Genomic DNA, 15,381 nt, shown 5'->3' with positions numbered 1-15,381 from the left:
CTGCTTCTGTGCACATACACTGTCTCCCCTCGTGTTCCTGTGGATGTACCATCCCTGTTCTCATCTAAGGCTGACCCCTCCAGTTACTGACCAGTTCCCCTGTCCCTCTCAGCTGCACAAAAGTAGCTTCAGCAAGTTTCATCTCTTGCTCCTGACTACCGATTTCCCCCTGTGCTGGAACAACTCATTTACACCCTGCTGTAGCTCCCATCTTAGAAGGAAACTATACTCATCTAGACTCATTGTCTCAAGTTATTCTTCTCTCTTAAACCCACTCCAGTGTTGGTCTTCCCCATCATGCCTTTGGAACACCCTTTCACATTGCCAAATCCATCAACCTCAGCTCAGGCCGGGTTTTCGTTTCTCAGCAGCTCTGAACACAGGGGATCAACACTTCCTTCCTTCACATGTTTTCCAGCCCTCATGCAGCAGTGGGTCTGTTCCTTCCTCACTGGCTGATCCTTATCATCTTCCCAACCCTCTCAGTGTTGGAGGGCTCCTGGTCTCAGCCCCTGAGCCCATTCCTTTGGCCTCCATACACTTCCTAGGTGATCTCATTTCCCGGCTTTCAGTGTCACCTATGTACTGATGACACCCAGACATACATCCAAGCTCTGCATTCCTCTCTGAGGGCGAGATCCATATATATAACCACTTGCTGCATGTCTTCACAAAGGTGTCTAACAGGCAATTCACGGTGAATATACCTAAAACTGAGTTCCTAATATTGTTCTTCCTTTGCCCTCAAAAACCCCTATTCCTCACATGGGCTTCCCTACCTCAAAACAAAACAAACAAACGAAAAACCCAAACCAAAACAACACACCACAATCCTTGCAGATGCTCAGGCCAAAAACGTTAGCATTATTTTTTACTTCTCTGTTTTCACTCCCCACATATCATACGTCAGTAAGGTCTGTTTTCTCTAATTCCAAAATATGTCCCAAATGCATAAAATTCTTTCTGCCTTTCACTGTGTCTTGTTACACACCTGGTGACGCCTGGATGATGGCACAATGCTCCTAACTGGTCTCCCCAGATGCACTGATAACAGCAAGCCTTTCAAACTGTGAGGCAGACCCACTCTTAAAACACTCCAGTAACTTCCCGTCTTACTCAGAGTAAAAGCCAAAGTCCCAACTCTGCCCCACAAGGCCCTCTGGATCCAATCTCAGTGACCTCCCCAGCTTCAGTTTCTACTCATTGATTTGGCCCCAGCCACACTGACATCCTGCCTTACCTCCAAGGAAGCTGAGCCTGTTCACCACCGCCCCCCCCCCCCGGGGATATTTACACTTACTGCTCCCTCTGCCAGGAGACCTGTGACCCCACGGACTTTGTTCCCTTTGTTCACCCCTGAGTGCTTGGCACATAGCAAGTGCTCAATAAATACTTTCTGGGAAAATAAGTGCATGAGTGAATGAAAGTATGCAAGCAGGAGAAAAGCGGCCACCTTGGGAAGTAATAGTAGAAAACCCCTCAAGCATCAAGCATTGCTTCATGAGTTCTTCCATCTATCCAACAAATGTTTATTGCTTGCCTAGCATGTACCAGCTTCTGCACCATGTGGGCTCATATATACACACGTTTCCTGCATCAAGGAGCTCCCCTTGCAGGGAAACGACATAAATGTAATTGTAATTAAGTGGTAACAGCATAAAATGCTAAGTGATGTGACAGAGGAAAAGAGAAAGTCCTATGTGAGCCCAGAGGAGGCCAGTGTTTGGTTCTAACAGATGTGTGGCGGGCAGTGTGGGGCAGGAGTGACTATTTGTTGAGTTTTAACTGTCATTTCCAGCTCGTGCATCAGTAGTGCCAAGTGGGTCCTGTCCACAATCAGACAAACAGATGCTGCGGAAACAACTTGTAGCAAAGTTGCTGCATGTTTGGGGTTGGCTGACTCCCAGTTTTAGATGTTGGACTGCTGCCTTCCTGAAGTCCACGTCCACCAGGCCAGTCTTTTTCCACATCATCTGCCTTGAACCCCAGGATGGCTTTCTTCTCCCAGAGTCCTTGCCACCCTCACGGTGCATGGCAAGCCTCCGAGGCTGGCAGAATGGAGGTGGAGTATCAGGAGTCCCGGTGGGAACCTGTCCCTCAGCTCTCCCCCTCATCTCCTGCTTTGTGTCTGTGGCTGCTCAAGACTCCCAGCTGGCCCTTCTCCAGAAGACTGCCTACCCCAGATGACGCCCCCTCCTCCAGAGCAGCCTGCAGCCACTGACTGGAGAGTGCTGGGAGGAGAATGTGGCCCCAGGTGGGAGAGCTCCAGGGTATGATTCATGCTCTAGACCCCTGCAGGCCGGCCAAGGCCAGACTGGATCAGAGAGCACAGACTGTCTTCGCTCTCTTCCCCCTTTTCTCTTTTCTGCTTCTATCACCTTCAAGGGAATTTCTGAAGAGCTCTCCCTCCACAAAACATATCATCCCCTTGCAGGCTCTGCTCCTGGAACTAGCTTTCCTAAGACAATCCCAGCCTGAAAGAGGAGACGGTCAGCAACCTGTGTGTCTGTTCTATTATGGATTGAACTGTGTGCCAATTCCTCTTAAAGCCCTAACCCCTACCCGATGACTGTATCTGGAAATTGGGCATTCACAGGGTAATTATGGTCCTAAAGATGGGGTCCTAATCCGATGGGACCGGGGTCCTTATAAGAAGAACAGACACCAGGGGTGCTCTCACATAGGAAAAGAGGCCATGTGAGGACACCGTGAGAAAGTGTCCTCACAGGGAGGACACCTCAGGAGCAGCCAATCCCACTGCCGTCTTCATCTTGGATTTGCAGCCTCTCCAACTGTACCCTGCGGGTTCCTCCAGCAAGCATCTAAAGAGCTAATGTTCTTTCTCATTCCCATAAAGTAAAGACGCACTTTAAAATCTCAAAGTAGGGGCACCTGGGTTGCTCAGTGGATTAAGCCTCTGCCTTCAGCTCAGGTCATGATCCCAGGGTCCTGGGATGGAGCCCTGCATCAGGCTCTCTGCTCAGCGGGGAGCCTGCTTCCTCCTCTCTCTCTCTCTCTCTCTCTGCCTGCCCCTCTGCCTACTTGTGATCTCAGTCTGTCAAATAAATAAATAAAATCTTTAAAAAAATAAAATAAAATCTTGAAGTAGAACAAGAAGAGAAAAATAACACTTTTGAGAACCTGCTATTTGCCTGGCATGATGTATGGGAGACTGGTTGTTACTGCTTGTTCAATCTCATCACCCTTCTTCTGGTGGGAGTCCCCTGGATTTCCTCTAAGAAACATTCCCGTCCTCACTTTATGTCACAACCCCACCCCACTGTGGCTCCAGGAATGGGCACATGGTACAGTAATTTTAAATTAAGTTCTGAATGCTACTTACCAGGATTTCTCAACCTGGGAACTATTAACATTTGGGGCCAGAAAATTCTCTGTGTTGGGGGGGGGGGGCTGTTCTGGGCATTGCAGGATGCTCAGCTCAGCCTCCTTGGCCTCTGCTAGGTGCTGGTAGCACCCCCTAGCTGTGACAACCAGAAACACCTCTCAATATTGTCAAATGTCCCTGGCAGGGGCAAAACTGGCCCTGGTTGAGAAGCTCCAAGGGTATGCAACCTCACACAAGTAGATGAGATGCAGGCCTGGGACTTTACTAAAATTCCTGGCAGGAGAAGCCTGTGTTGGGGATGCTGAGCAGGAGCAGTGTCACCCTGGGCTGCCGGGGCCATCTTGCTCTCACCGGGGAGAGAGCACCTGGAGAGAGCACCTATACCTGAAGCCAACGCAGAGCAAGGCAGAGCTGAGATAGAGAAAACAGACAGGTGGATTCAGCTGAGCTATATTCCAGTTGCATGAGCCAATTAGTTCCATCTGGGCCCGAGCCAGACTGGTTGGGGTTCCTGTCACAGGTGTGAGTGACATGACGCATTTTGTAAATAGTATCTCCTGCCGCCCTCCCAAGCCATCCCCGTAGGGGGGGCTTGCTTACCTGGACTTTAGAGATTTAAAACTGAAAGGGGCACAAGCTGCCTATTCTTGCATCTCTACTCCCCCCTCCGCAGGGCTTTCAGGTGCTGCCATGACGTGCAGAGTGGATTGTTGACAGCGAGGCGGCAGGCTCGCACTCTGCCGTTTGTCGCTGAGACCCATGTACCGGTCACAGTGTCTGACTCCCAGTCAGTGTTCAAAAATATTTGCTGGGTGGACGAATGTGGTTATGCAGCTTGCTCAAGAAGATGCCTGAGCTGGTGGTGGGTATTATGGAGGGTACGTATTGCATGGAGCCCTGGGTGTGGTGCATAAACAATGAATTCTGACACATTGAGAAGAAATTTAAAAAATAAAAAAATTTTAAAAAAAGAAAATTAAAAATAGGGATTCCCTATGACCCCGCAATTGCACTACTGGGTATTTACCCCAAAGATACAGATGTAGCGAAAAGAAGAGCCATCTGTACGCCAATGTTCATAGCAGCAAAGGCCACAGTCACCAAACTGTGGAAAGAACCAAGATGCCCTTCAACAGGGGAATGGATAAGGAAGATGTGGTCCATATACACTATGGAGTATTATGCCTCCATCAGAAAGGATGAATACCCAACTTTTGTATCAACATGAACGGGACTGGAAGAGATTATGCTGAGCGAAATAAGTCAAGCAGTGAGAGTCAATTATCATATGGTTTCACTTATTTGTGGAGCACAAGGAATAACACGGAGGACATGGGGAGATGGAGAAGAGAAGTGAGTTGGAGGAAATCAGAGGGGGAGACGAGCCATGAGAGACTGTGGACACTGAAAAACAATCTGAGGATTTTGGAGGGGTGGGGAGTGGGAGGTTGGGTGAGCCTGGTGGTAGGTATTATGGAGGGCATGTATTGCATGGAACACTGGGTGTAGTACATAAACAATGAATTCTGGTACACTGAAAAGAAATTTAAAAATTAATTAATTTTTAAAAAAGATGCCCAAGGACCCAATTTCAAAGCCCAAGTGAATTTCCCTCTGTTTTTTGCACATTTCCTCTGCTCTGCTCTAAAGGGAAAAACTAGATCCATTAGCATCAAGGAGGCAAACTTCAGTGCGACTGGAAGAACATATTCACAGGCAGCTCTGTCAAATGATGGGTTCATGGGCTGTAGGAGGATCGTGCAAGGATGGGGACAAGGATGACAATGACACTAGGCAACATAAAGTGGGCACTGACACACCATGTCAACCACTGGGATGAGTGCTTTATACCCACCATCTCATTTCATCTTCATGACAACCCTCGGACAGGCCATTGCTGTATCTTCCTTTTGCTATTAACTAAGCCAAGCTTGGAGAACTTGAGTAACTCATACATGGCACCAACCTCTAGCCAGCATCCATGTGCCAACATGGTCACCAACCTAACTCATGAGGGAAAGAGGGCTCTGTCACTAGAGCCAGGTGGCCGGAGATAGGTGACCCCAAAAAAGTGGAGGGATTCAACCAGAATTCTCCAAGCCAAAGACTCCAGGAGACAAGGAACTTGTACCCCCAAGAGAGATAAATTCAGCATGTCCTAGCAAGGAATAGCTCCCTACGGGACCTGCCAGGGACCAGACCCACCTGACTCCAAGGACCCCCAACTGCACCTAAATTTTCTCCCACCAGTCTCAAGTTTGAGCCCCTACTGTGGGACCCCATCCCAACCTTGCACATTAAGCCCAGCCTCTTCTTTCTCCCCAACATCCCCTGCCCAGGGAGACAATGAGGCATCAAGAAGTAGTTTCAATAGACACCACATGATAGGAAAGTCACAGGCTCTGGTCAAACAGACCGGATCTGAATCTCAGGTCAACCTTGTTCTCTGTCACCTCAGGCAAGTTGCTAGGCCTCTAAGGGCCTCAGATTCATCACCTGTAGAATAGGGACAACAATACAGAGTTGCAGAAGTGAGGAAGTATGGAATGTCAAGCACTGCTATGCAGCAAGGAGTGAATAAATGGCAGCAAACTTCTTTGGGCTTTGCTCCTTTTCCTCCCAACAGAGTTCCTACTCAAGCTGAGACTTCATCTCAGTTCAACCTTTATTCCTGTGATGATGAAAAAAAGGAACTGGCAGCTGGCCAGAGCATAAGGACCAACACCTTTTGATAGAATCTCTCTCCAGCCTAGAACTCCTCCTTCACTTAGAAAAGCACTTTCTTTGAAACCTACTCTCTATTTTCCATTCCTTCCATTTTTGTTTTTGCACCATGCTGCTGGAAGTGGCAAAGCCGCTTTCGTTGCCTTCATTTTACATGGGGGAAGGTGCTGGATGAGAGGTGAGGGGGCAAAGTCCCACATCACACACCTGGCAAGCTGGGGCATCAGGACTTGCTGGGCTACAGCATCCTGACCCCAACTACAGTGTGGCTGTCCCTGTACCATCCACTTGGGTTCAGAGACTCCTTAGGGGGCAGCCTGGGGGTGTAATTGCCATGGCCAGATACTAGGCAGGTGTATGTGACAGGCCATAACTCCAGGGGCCAGGGGTGACTCTATCCAACTAGAATAGGTCAGAGGACTGGGGCTTAGTAACAGTACCTCATGGATCCTGGTTGTGGAGGCTGATCAGAGGGCCAGCCAGTCACCTCCCTGTGGTCAAACGGCCAGATTTTATAGTACCACTGCCAGCAGAGCCCTACTCAGGATTTGCTTGGCACAGTGGAAGGGGTACCAGGCTGTATAGCTGGGTCCAACCTGAGCTCAGGCACCGTGTAAGCTCTCAACTCCAAGCCGCATCCAAGACCTCAGGCAGTGGAACAAATAAAAGACTGTGTGTGTGTGTGTGTGTGTGTGTGTGTGCCTGGAACACTGGGGGACATCAGCAAATGGCAGCCCTCATTCCACTATGCAATAGCTGTATTTCTCTGGAGGGCAGAGTTCCCACAAGTTACCACCTGGAAGTGGCCTTAGGGTCAAGGTAGATGTCAGCACCTCCCCTGCCTCACTGGGGGACGGCATGAGCATGATATGCATGTTTTCAGGATGGCTTCCTGCCCCAGCCTCACCAGAGCCTGCTCTGAAACACCATCAGCTCTAACTTGCTCCTTGCTGGGCATGTGAGGCCGAGGGTAAAGGAAGGGGTAGCGACTTTTTAAATAGTGCTTCTGTAGCCCTGAGGAGTGGAAAGATTTTCTGGGGTCTGCTGAATCTCCTTTCCAGTTCAGGTCACTGCAATATGGAGAGCTGGGGAGCACCTGCTATGTGAGGGTATCCGGAGGGAGAGGAGGAGGACAGCAAGCCATTTGGTAAGTAAGAGTACCTTCTACTTAGTGGATTCCTGTTAACGGGCTCTTCTCCCTCTACTCACTTTCTCTGGTCCCTGTAACATTTTCTGCAGGCACTTTATAGAGGAGGAAATTGAGTTTCAAATACATTAAAGGACTTGGCCAAAGGCACACGACTGGAGAGTGGAAGGCTCATGAGTCAAGTTCAGGCACAAATGCTGCAGAGACTCTACTTTTCCCTTAACACCTCAAAATCCCCCAGGAAGTTCCAAGTGAAGATGGAGAGAAAGTGTCTGGGGAAATGTACTGATAATCAGTCCGATCTCAGAGAAGTCTTCAGGACAGAAAGAAGTGAGAAATGAAACTGAGGAGGTAAACTGGACCTGACTAGAGAGGACCCAGGTGGGAAATTTCAACATGAAATGTTTGACACTCGCTGCAGCTGTACTTGCAATACAAAAGGTCTGAAAAAACTCAATGTCCATCCCTGGGAGATTGGTGTAGTAAGTTATCATTCAGTCATATAACAAAACACTGTCCTATAAGGACTTACCTGGAACAATCGCTAAGACACTCTGCTGACCCTTCTGCATCTGCCCCTGCAGCCAGATCCATCTCCTCCCTCCCTGTCCTGCTCTGAGCGCTGGGAGCTGGTCCTCCCCGAGCAGGCTCCTGGTGTTTCTGGTTATTACTAGGGTTTGACCAATGATGGGCACTGGTGGTAGGTTGGATGGTGGGAGAAGAGACAAGGCAGGATATTTCTCCCCTACTCCCTCCCTGTTCAGACAATGCGGCCTGACATAGCCCAGTTCACACAGCCCTCACAACCTCAGCTCCTGCTTGTCGGCCTTGTCCATGGTCTTCACTCCTCCCTGACCTCGGGAGCCCTATCTCCTCCCCTTGCTTTTCTGGCATCATTAAAATCTCTCCAGCTGAACTTTTTAAATGGAATTCTGTTGCCTTCTGGGACCTTCACTATGATACAGACATATTATAAATACCACAGAGAGGATCCCCAAGCAAAGACAGCCCCCACTAACCTCCCAAGAACTTTTCCGATCAGCTTCACCATTAAAGTCCCCACGAGGCCACCAATGGCGAATATGGACACCGTCACAGACCAGAGTAGAGTCAGAGTATCTGGGTCTATAGGATGCCCATGCCTTCTTTCCCACGATTCATTGTAGAAGGACTTGATGTACTGAAAACAAAGAATAAACCATGTTATTCCATCCTGATGCTTGAAACCAACCAGTAGGTAAAGAAAAACAGCTTTTATAGAGCATTTTCTGCAGACTAGGCATTTGGCTAAGTTCTGTTTGAGCTTTATTCCATTGAATCCTTCTAACAAATTTTGTGGATGGGCCCTATTTTGCCTCATTTTGCAGATAGGGAAACTGAAGCTCAGAGAGACAAAATGACTTGCTCTCTAAGTGGCAAACCTGGAAGTCAAACTCAAATCTGACCCCAAACCCAGGGTAACCACTTATACCCAAGCTTCTCCAACTCTGGCACACAGCAGAACCAACGGAAAATGTGTTAAAAATGCACATATCCGATATAACAGAAAGTCTTTCCCACCTTGAGGTAGGCAAAGGCACACCATAAAACAAAAACAAAATATTCTTTTGGGTTTCAGCAACATTAAAGTGTTTATTTTTCAAAAGATACCTTGAAAAAATGAAAAGACAAGCCACAGACTGAGAAAATGCATTCACAACACATATACTATAAAGGACTTATATCCACAATACATAAAGAATTCAATACGACAAACAACCCAATTAAATGAGCAAAGGACTTGAACAGACTCCAAAGAAAATCCAAATGACCATTAAGTTAATGTCATGATGCTCAATGTCATTAGTCAACAGGCAAATGCAAATTAAAACCATAACAAGATACCACGTGGCATTGTCCAGCTCCCCACTGTTGTCAGTCCTGATTTGATGGGTTTGTGATGGTGACTGGGTGATTCTGATGTGCAACGAAGACTGAGGTCATGGCATTAAGCTCCTCAAGGGAGCTCCATCCCCAAGATGCTCAGTTATCTACTGATATGGGACATGGGCCCACAAACCTTTCCAGAGCTATATATGACACTCAAGAATAAGTATAGGTTCCAGAGACACATATCTGAGCTTGAATCCCAGCACAACAACAATTTCCTAATGATTTAAACCAGCCTGGACCTCTGCTTCCTCATCTGCAAAATGGGAATCTCATCTGCAAAATGGGAATGATGTCTCAGGGCTGTTATGAGGGTCACAGTAGAGTTTGGAGCAGTGGCCAGTGCCTGGGTGAAGCTCACACAATCTCCAGGAGGGTAAAAACTAACAGGTATGGTAAGACCAAGTAGTGATCAGCAGTGTACGCTCCTGCGCTGTTTAATTTGTATAACTGTCCTGGAAAACAGTTCAGCATCAGCTAGTAAAGTTGAAGATGCCGTAAACCTACAGCCCAGCAAATTTATTTCTAGAAAATTCCTCTTAAAAAATTCCTCTTTTTCACCTGTCCTAGGACATATCTACTCAAAATTCCATGTAGCATTGCTTACAACACCCCTAAATGGGAAACAACCCAGACGCTCACCCACAGTAGAACAGATAAATTGTGGAATAGTCATCAAATGAAAAACACTAGCACCACAAACATGAATGAGTTACAGCAATGTGCAAATACACATATAATAAAATCTCACACAAAATAGCATTGAACAAAATAAGCCAGAAACAAAAGAATACATATAGTATGATACCATATGTAAATTCAAAAATATGCAAATATAGATGTTTGTGGGGAATTACAAATAGATTGTAAAACCACAAAGGAAAACAAAGAATTATTGCAAATGTCAGGGCAGTGGTTACTTCAGGTGGGGGGGGGGGGTTGGTGGAAGAAATGATCTGGGTGAGACATCTGGCAGAATCCTCTGTTCTTAATCTTCTTATATTTAGCAGGGTGCTAGATTTATAATCGTTCTTTGATGGGTTGAACTGTGTCTTCCCTCAAAATTAATAGGTTGAGTCCTAACCCACAGTGCCTCAAACTGTGAGGTATTTTGAGAGAGTCCTTACAGAGGTCATCAAGTTAAAACGAGGTCATTAGGGTGGACCTGGTCCAAAATGACTAGCATCCTTACAAAAGGGGGAGACGTGGACACAGCGGCCCGGGCAGAGGGAAGACCATGTGAAGAAGCACAGGCTGGAGACAGCCACCCGCAAGCCAAGGAGGGGGCCTAGAACAGACCCGTCCCTCACAGGCCCCGGAAGGAACCGACCCCACCAGCTCCCTGATCTCACACCTCTGTCTCCAGGGCCGGGAGACAACAAACACCTGTTGTTTCCTAGTTTGGGCAGCCCCAGCAGGCTGACACACGGTGTCACCACTGGGCCCACCCACGCCGGTCCGGGCACCCCACCCCTCGTGGGGCCACCACAGCTGCTGCAGGCTCAGCTAGCTCACCCAGGAACCGCGTGCTGTCAGAGGCTGCACATCAACGCTGACCCTTAGTGTCCGTGTCCTCTGTGGCCCATGTCACCCTTTGCCCGCATCAGGAGCCCCCGTCCCATTTGGGGGAGCTTCCTGCCCCACTGTCCTGTCAGGACTCCTCACGACTCTGTGTCCATGGCGCCAGATGCCTGCTCTCCAAGCATTCCCCTAGCAGCTAGCAAGCAGCCGCGTGACTCAGGATCAGCCAATCAGAGGCCTGGATTCTCCGAGAGGCAGGACTCTGCGAGAGGCGGGACTCTGCGGGAGGCGGGGCTCTGCGGGAGGCGGGGCTCTGCGGGAGGCGGGGCTCTGTAGGAGGCGGGGCTCTGTGGGAGGCGGGGCTCTGTGGGAGGCGGGGCTGGGACTCCTTCCAGGGCGGCACTGGTTCTGGGAACCGCTGCAATGGGGGAGCCCCGGTGTCCTGTACCAGCTGAGCACTAGCTGGCAGTGGCAGCTCCTGGGCGTGAGGTGGGGCGTCACCCAGACTGCAGCGCTTCTGGGCTTGGCTCACCAGCCCTGCCAACAACCTGCGAGCTGCTCTCTATTTTGTCAACAACTCTTTCAGCTTCAATCAGACAAAATTGCTGTTGTTGTTTCCAACTGCTGAAACTCTACTAAAACACAGAGATTATCCTATTTCAGCCCCACGGCAACCCGGGTGGCAGAATGCCTCATTGACAGATGACTGAGCCGAGAGTTGTCAACTTGCCCACGATCATGGTCACCTGTTAAACAGGTGGAGGAGGGGAGGGTTGTGTGAGGTCGGCCTCACATCTGAGCACTGAAGGACAGCTCCGCTATCAGGACTCCGAGCTTCACAGTCAAGGTGGCAATACTAAGCAGCCAAGTACAATGTTGCACTTATTGATTTAAAAGAATCAATTAAGTCTTCATTATGGGCTAGACACTCTGCTGGGCCCTGAAGTACTAGGGCGACCACCAAGGGGCAGGGAACATAGTGGGAGGAAGAGTGTGATGAACTGCTAAGCAGGGAGCTGAAGGGGGCTCAGGAAGGCAGAGATACAGGACACATAGGGGGACAGCGAGCATTCACAGGGTGAAGACCCTCGGAGAAGCTGGTATAAGGAATCAGTCCCCAGGACTCAACAGGCACCTCTCCTGCTGCCCAATAAACAGGAACCTTTCCTCTGCCCTACCTGCCAACACATAGAGGGCCATTCTTGGATGTGACCTTGGTCTCTACTGTATTCTCACACTGATCCAAGCAATTACAACCCCCTTGCAAGGAGCCTTGCTAACACCCACTCTAGAGAGCCTCTTAACACTACCCCTGCAGCAGCGACCAGTTTACTAGAATTGATTTGCAGAAACTGGAGGGATGCTGTTGGGGAGGAAATTTTCTCTTCCTTTCCAGGCATTCAGGAGCCTGCTGAGAAAGGGGATAGCTTTCATATCACACACTCCTAGGTGTTGTTTTGGGTATCCCTCTAGAGATTTCGTATTTCAGTTTGGGGGAGTTGGAGGATGGACGGAAGTCTCTGCAGAGAGCTGAAGACAGCTGGAAGACTTGCAGCAAAGCCCATGCCCGCTGCAGAGACACATTTCTCAATCATCCTGAAAGCTGGCTGCGAAGTGTGGCTTTAATGACTAAATGTTTGTCTTCTCCAGGGATGAATAGAGCAAAGTCCTAGAGGAGAGGCAGCCTGAAGGCTTACGTGATAGTAGAAGCCAGGTGATGAGGGTTGTTCTGCTAATTCATGACACAGACACTCATCAAGTTGAGATCTGAGGACCTGATACATGAGAACACTGACTTGTACTGCATAGTACAGAACAGGTGCTTTAATAAGTGTTTGTGTTTTAAATTGAGCTGGTGTGTATCAGTCACCTTGTAGTGATAAAAATAGGTAACCCACACGTATTTACAATATGCCTTATACTATCCTGAGAACTGGAAGCAGAAGAACTCATTCTATCTCCTCCACAAGCCTATGAGACAGGTCCTGCTTTTTGACTTCTCTTCCGTCAGATGATGAACCTTAAGAGATGCATACATTAGGGGCTTTTCCCAAGGCCATGCCATCGGCATGTGGGAAGGTCAGGACTCAGATGCTGGTAGTTGGACTCCAGAGCCCATCTCTTAATCACTACTCTATTCCAGCTCGGTATAGAAAAGACAAAGGTGATCATATCAGTACCTCTGTTGCACAATGGAAGACTGGATTAGGGGAGTAGAGGGAACAAAGAATGAGCACTGGTTGACTGCGGAAGTACATTATCAGACACCTACATAGTTCATCTTGTTTAACACTTGCAGCCATTAAGTTTCATTAAGAGCAGAAAACTCTGAGACAAACCACAAGAGACTCAATCTCAGGGCCCTGAAATCCACTTGATCCACTCTGTTTCCTCACTGCTGGGTGATCTTGAGTAAATGACTTAACCTCTCTGTGCCTCAGATCCTTGTTTTATTAAATTGTTTCCCTCCTTGAAGAGTTCCTGTGAGGATTTAACATGAGAATGAATACAAAGCACAGATCTGGGTTCTCACAAAGCACACAATACAAATCAGAAGTTGAGTGGCTACTGGCAAGTGTGGAGACCCTTATTTCTGATCTGTAAAATAAAGGGCCTGGATTTGTTTAGTTCTCCAGCCTAGGAATTCCATGAATAATTTACCACCAACTCCCCAGCCAACAACTCAGAGGCTATGCTTCTAGCAATGAATTGAGAGCACACAATTCCCAGCCAGGAAGACCAGCTTAGAACACCTCCAAATAATGGCAGGAAATTGCCAGACAATGGGAGGCAAATTACCTTGTAGCCTGCTTTACAATATTAATGTTCCTTACTGATTCATGCGGAGCCTGTCATGAATTCATCTAAAAATATTCTCAGGAGAGCTATACGAATACACATAAATAGCACACTTGGCATGGCATCATCGAGCAGGCCAATGGCTATAACTCTTTTGGGGATCTGGAAGGACAGCCCACGCTGCAGAACACACCGGAACATGATATGGAAGTCCTTACCAAAGTACCCACCGCCAAACCAGGCTCCTTGAAATAAGTACCCCTTGAGGACAATCCATAAACCCAGCAGTGCTGCCTGATGTCACCTTCCTAGCAGAGGTAAGACCTCCTGTGCAGGAAAAGTGGACATATCTGGCCTGAGATGGCTCTCCTCTGAAAGGCCCACATACAGGGTTGACCATAGGCTGGTGTCGGGAGCTTGGATTGCTAGAGGGTTCCCACTGTGCAGAATCCAGTTTGTGCTACAGTATACCTGCTTTGTTTCTGGGAATCAGAAGCTGTGGACCGGCCAAGTAGATGGTGCCCTGGGGACCTGCCCCTAGGGGACTGCCTGTCCCCAGGGGACATCCTCCCACATGCGTTGTCATACTCATTGCTGGAGGATGAATGAAGCGACTTCACTGGGTGAGGATTCTAGGGGCTGGCTTCTGGCTTCCTCCAGACTTTGTCCCGGAAGCCTCTTCCTTTTGCTGATTTGGCTTTGAATCCTTTCCCTGGAGTAAATCCCAGCCCTGGGCAGAGAGGAGTGAGTCCTGACATGCTGAGTCCTCCTAATGAATTACCAAACCTGGGAGGTGGTCCTGGGGACCTGACACAGCCCCCAGCCCTAAGGACAATTTTCAGGTCCCACTGAGACTCGGCTTGAAGTTTAGTCTGCAAGTTTGTGGTGGGGTTTTCCTCCCCACTGTGTGAGTCTCCTGGAGAACTTCAGCGAACTGACTGGGTAAGAAAGAGTCTTCTGTATTGAAGACACCTGAGTATATTCTATAGCCAGGCAAGTAGACTTCCAGAGCATTCTGGGTTCTCGGGATGCTTTGAGTTTAATTATATAGGACATGGAGAAAGAAATTTTCATTTTCTCTCTGGCCCCAGGCAGGAGCATGACAGTGTGCGCACTCCCAAATATCTTCCTAATTCAAGGAAAATTAATCCTGGGCCTCTCTCTTGCTAGAACATTCTTTTGAGCTGCTGCAAAGCTGTGTTTGCAGAGGGACAGTGCATTCACATGGACACATCTGTCATTTATTCTGAAATAACACTTCCCACTCTTTTCTTTAGGTCCTCCAGTTGGCTGGGGTAAAAATGATAAGAGTTTTCATTACTGTTCAAATTGCTTATGGCTTCTAAAAATCAGTCTTGAGGCATCGGCGGCTTTCATAGGCATCTGATCCTATCCAAGTTCAGGGTGATGGTTTTGAGAACTGGTTCTGGAGTAATTTATTTACAGAAAAGGAAGAAAAGCCCCAGCCTGCAGATGGGGATCACAAGAAGGATTAAGTGAAGGCACGTAGCCCCTAGCATGATGTCCAGCACACAGTAGGCACTCAGTAAATCTCAGTGCCTCTCTCTGATGGGTCAGAAACAGAATGTTTCTAGTCGTACTCATTGGGTTTGTTCATACCAGCAGTCTCAACTCTGACAGGCCCCTCCAAGTCTTTCTGACCACATGCCTTGCTGGGCTAACCTATCCTCCGTGCCCTCCGTCTGGCTGCAGCAAGCACTGCCCCCTGCCTCGACACAGAGCTTCTGCAAGCCCTGATGGGGCCATGGTCCCTTCTCTATTAGGTTCAACAAAGGCACTTCCCCCAGAGAATCTTTAGGAAGCCAGAAAACTCTGAATCAAAGCTGCAGGCTTCTGAGCGTCACTCAGCTGGGGACCTGAGAGGCTGGAGTGGGCCCTGGGTGGCAGCCACCAT

At 48.4% G+C, this 15,381-nt stretch overlaps 1 protein-coding gene across 5 annotated transcripts in view; it reads right to left on the bottom strand.

Annotated features, from left to right (window-relative positions):
• SLC2A9 (solute carrier family 2 member 9) overlaps window positions 1-15,381 on the bottom strand; it is a 224,306-nt gene that overhangs the window by 156,054 nt on the left and 52,871 nt on the right. For all 5 annotated transcript variants that reach the window (XM_059165331.1, XM_059165332.1, XM_059165333.1 and 2 more), the window contains one exon: window positions 8,237-8,397. In XM_059165331.1, coding sequence (XP_059021314.1) covers window positions 8,237-8,397 — 161 coding nt within the window. The remainder of the gene's footprint in view (window positions 1-8,236; window positions 8,398-15,381) is intronic.

This window comes from Mustela lutreola, chromosome 1 (genome assembly GCF_030435805.1).
Source record: "Mustela lutreola isolate mMusLut2 chromosome 1, mMusLut2.pri, whole genome shotgun sequence".
NCBI lineage: Eukaryota > Metazoa > Chordata > Mammalia > Carnivora > Mustelidae > Mustela > Mustela lutreola.
This window is presented reverse-complemented; position numbering and strand designations above follow the sequence as displayed.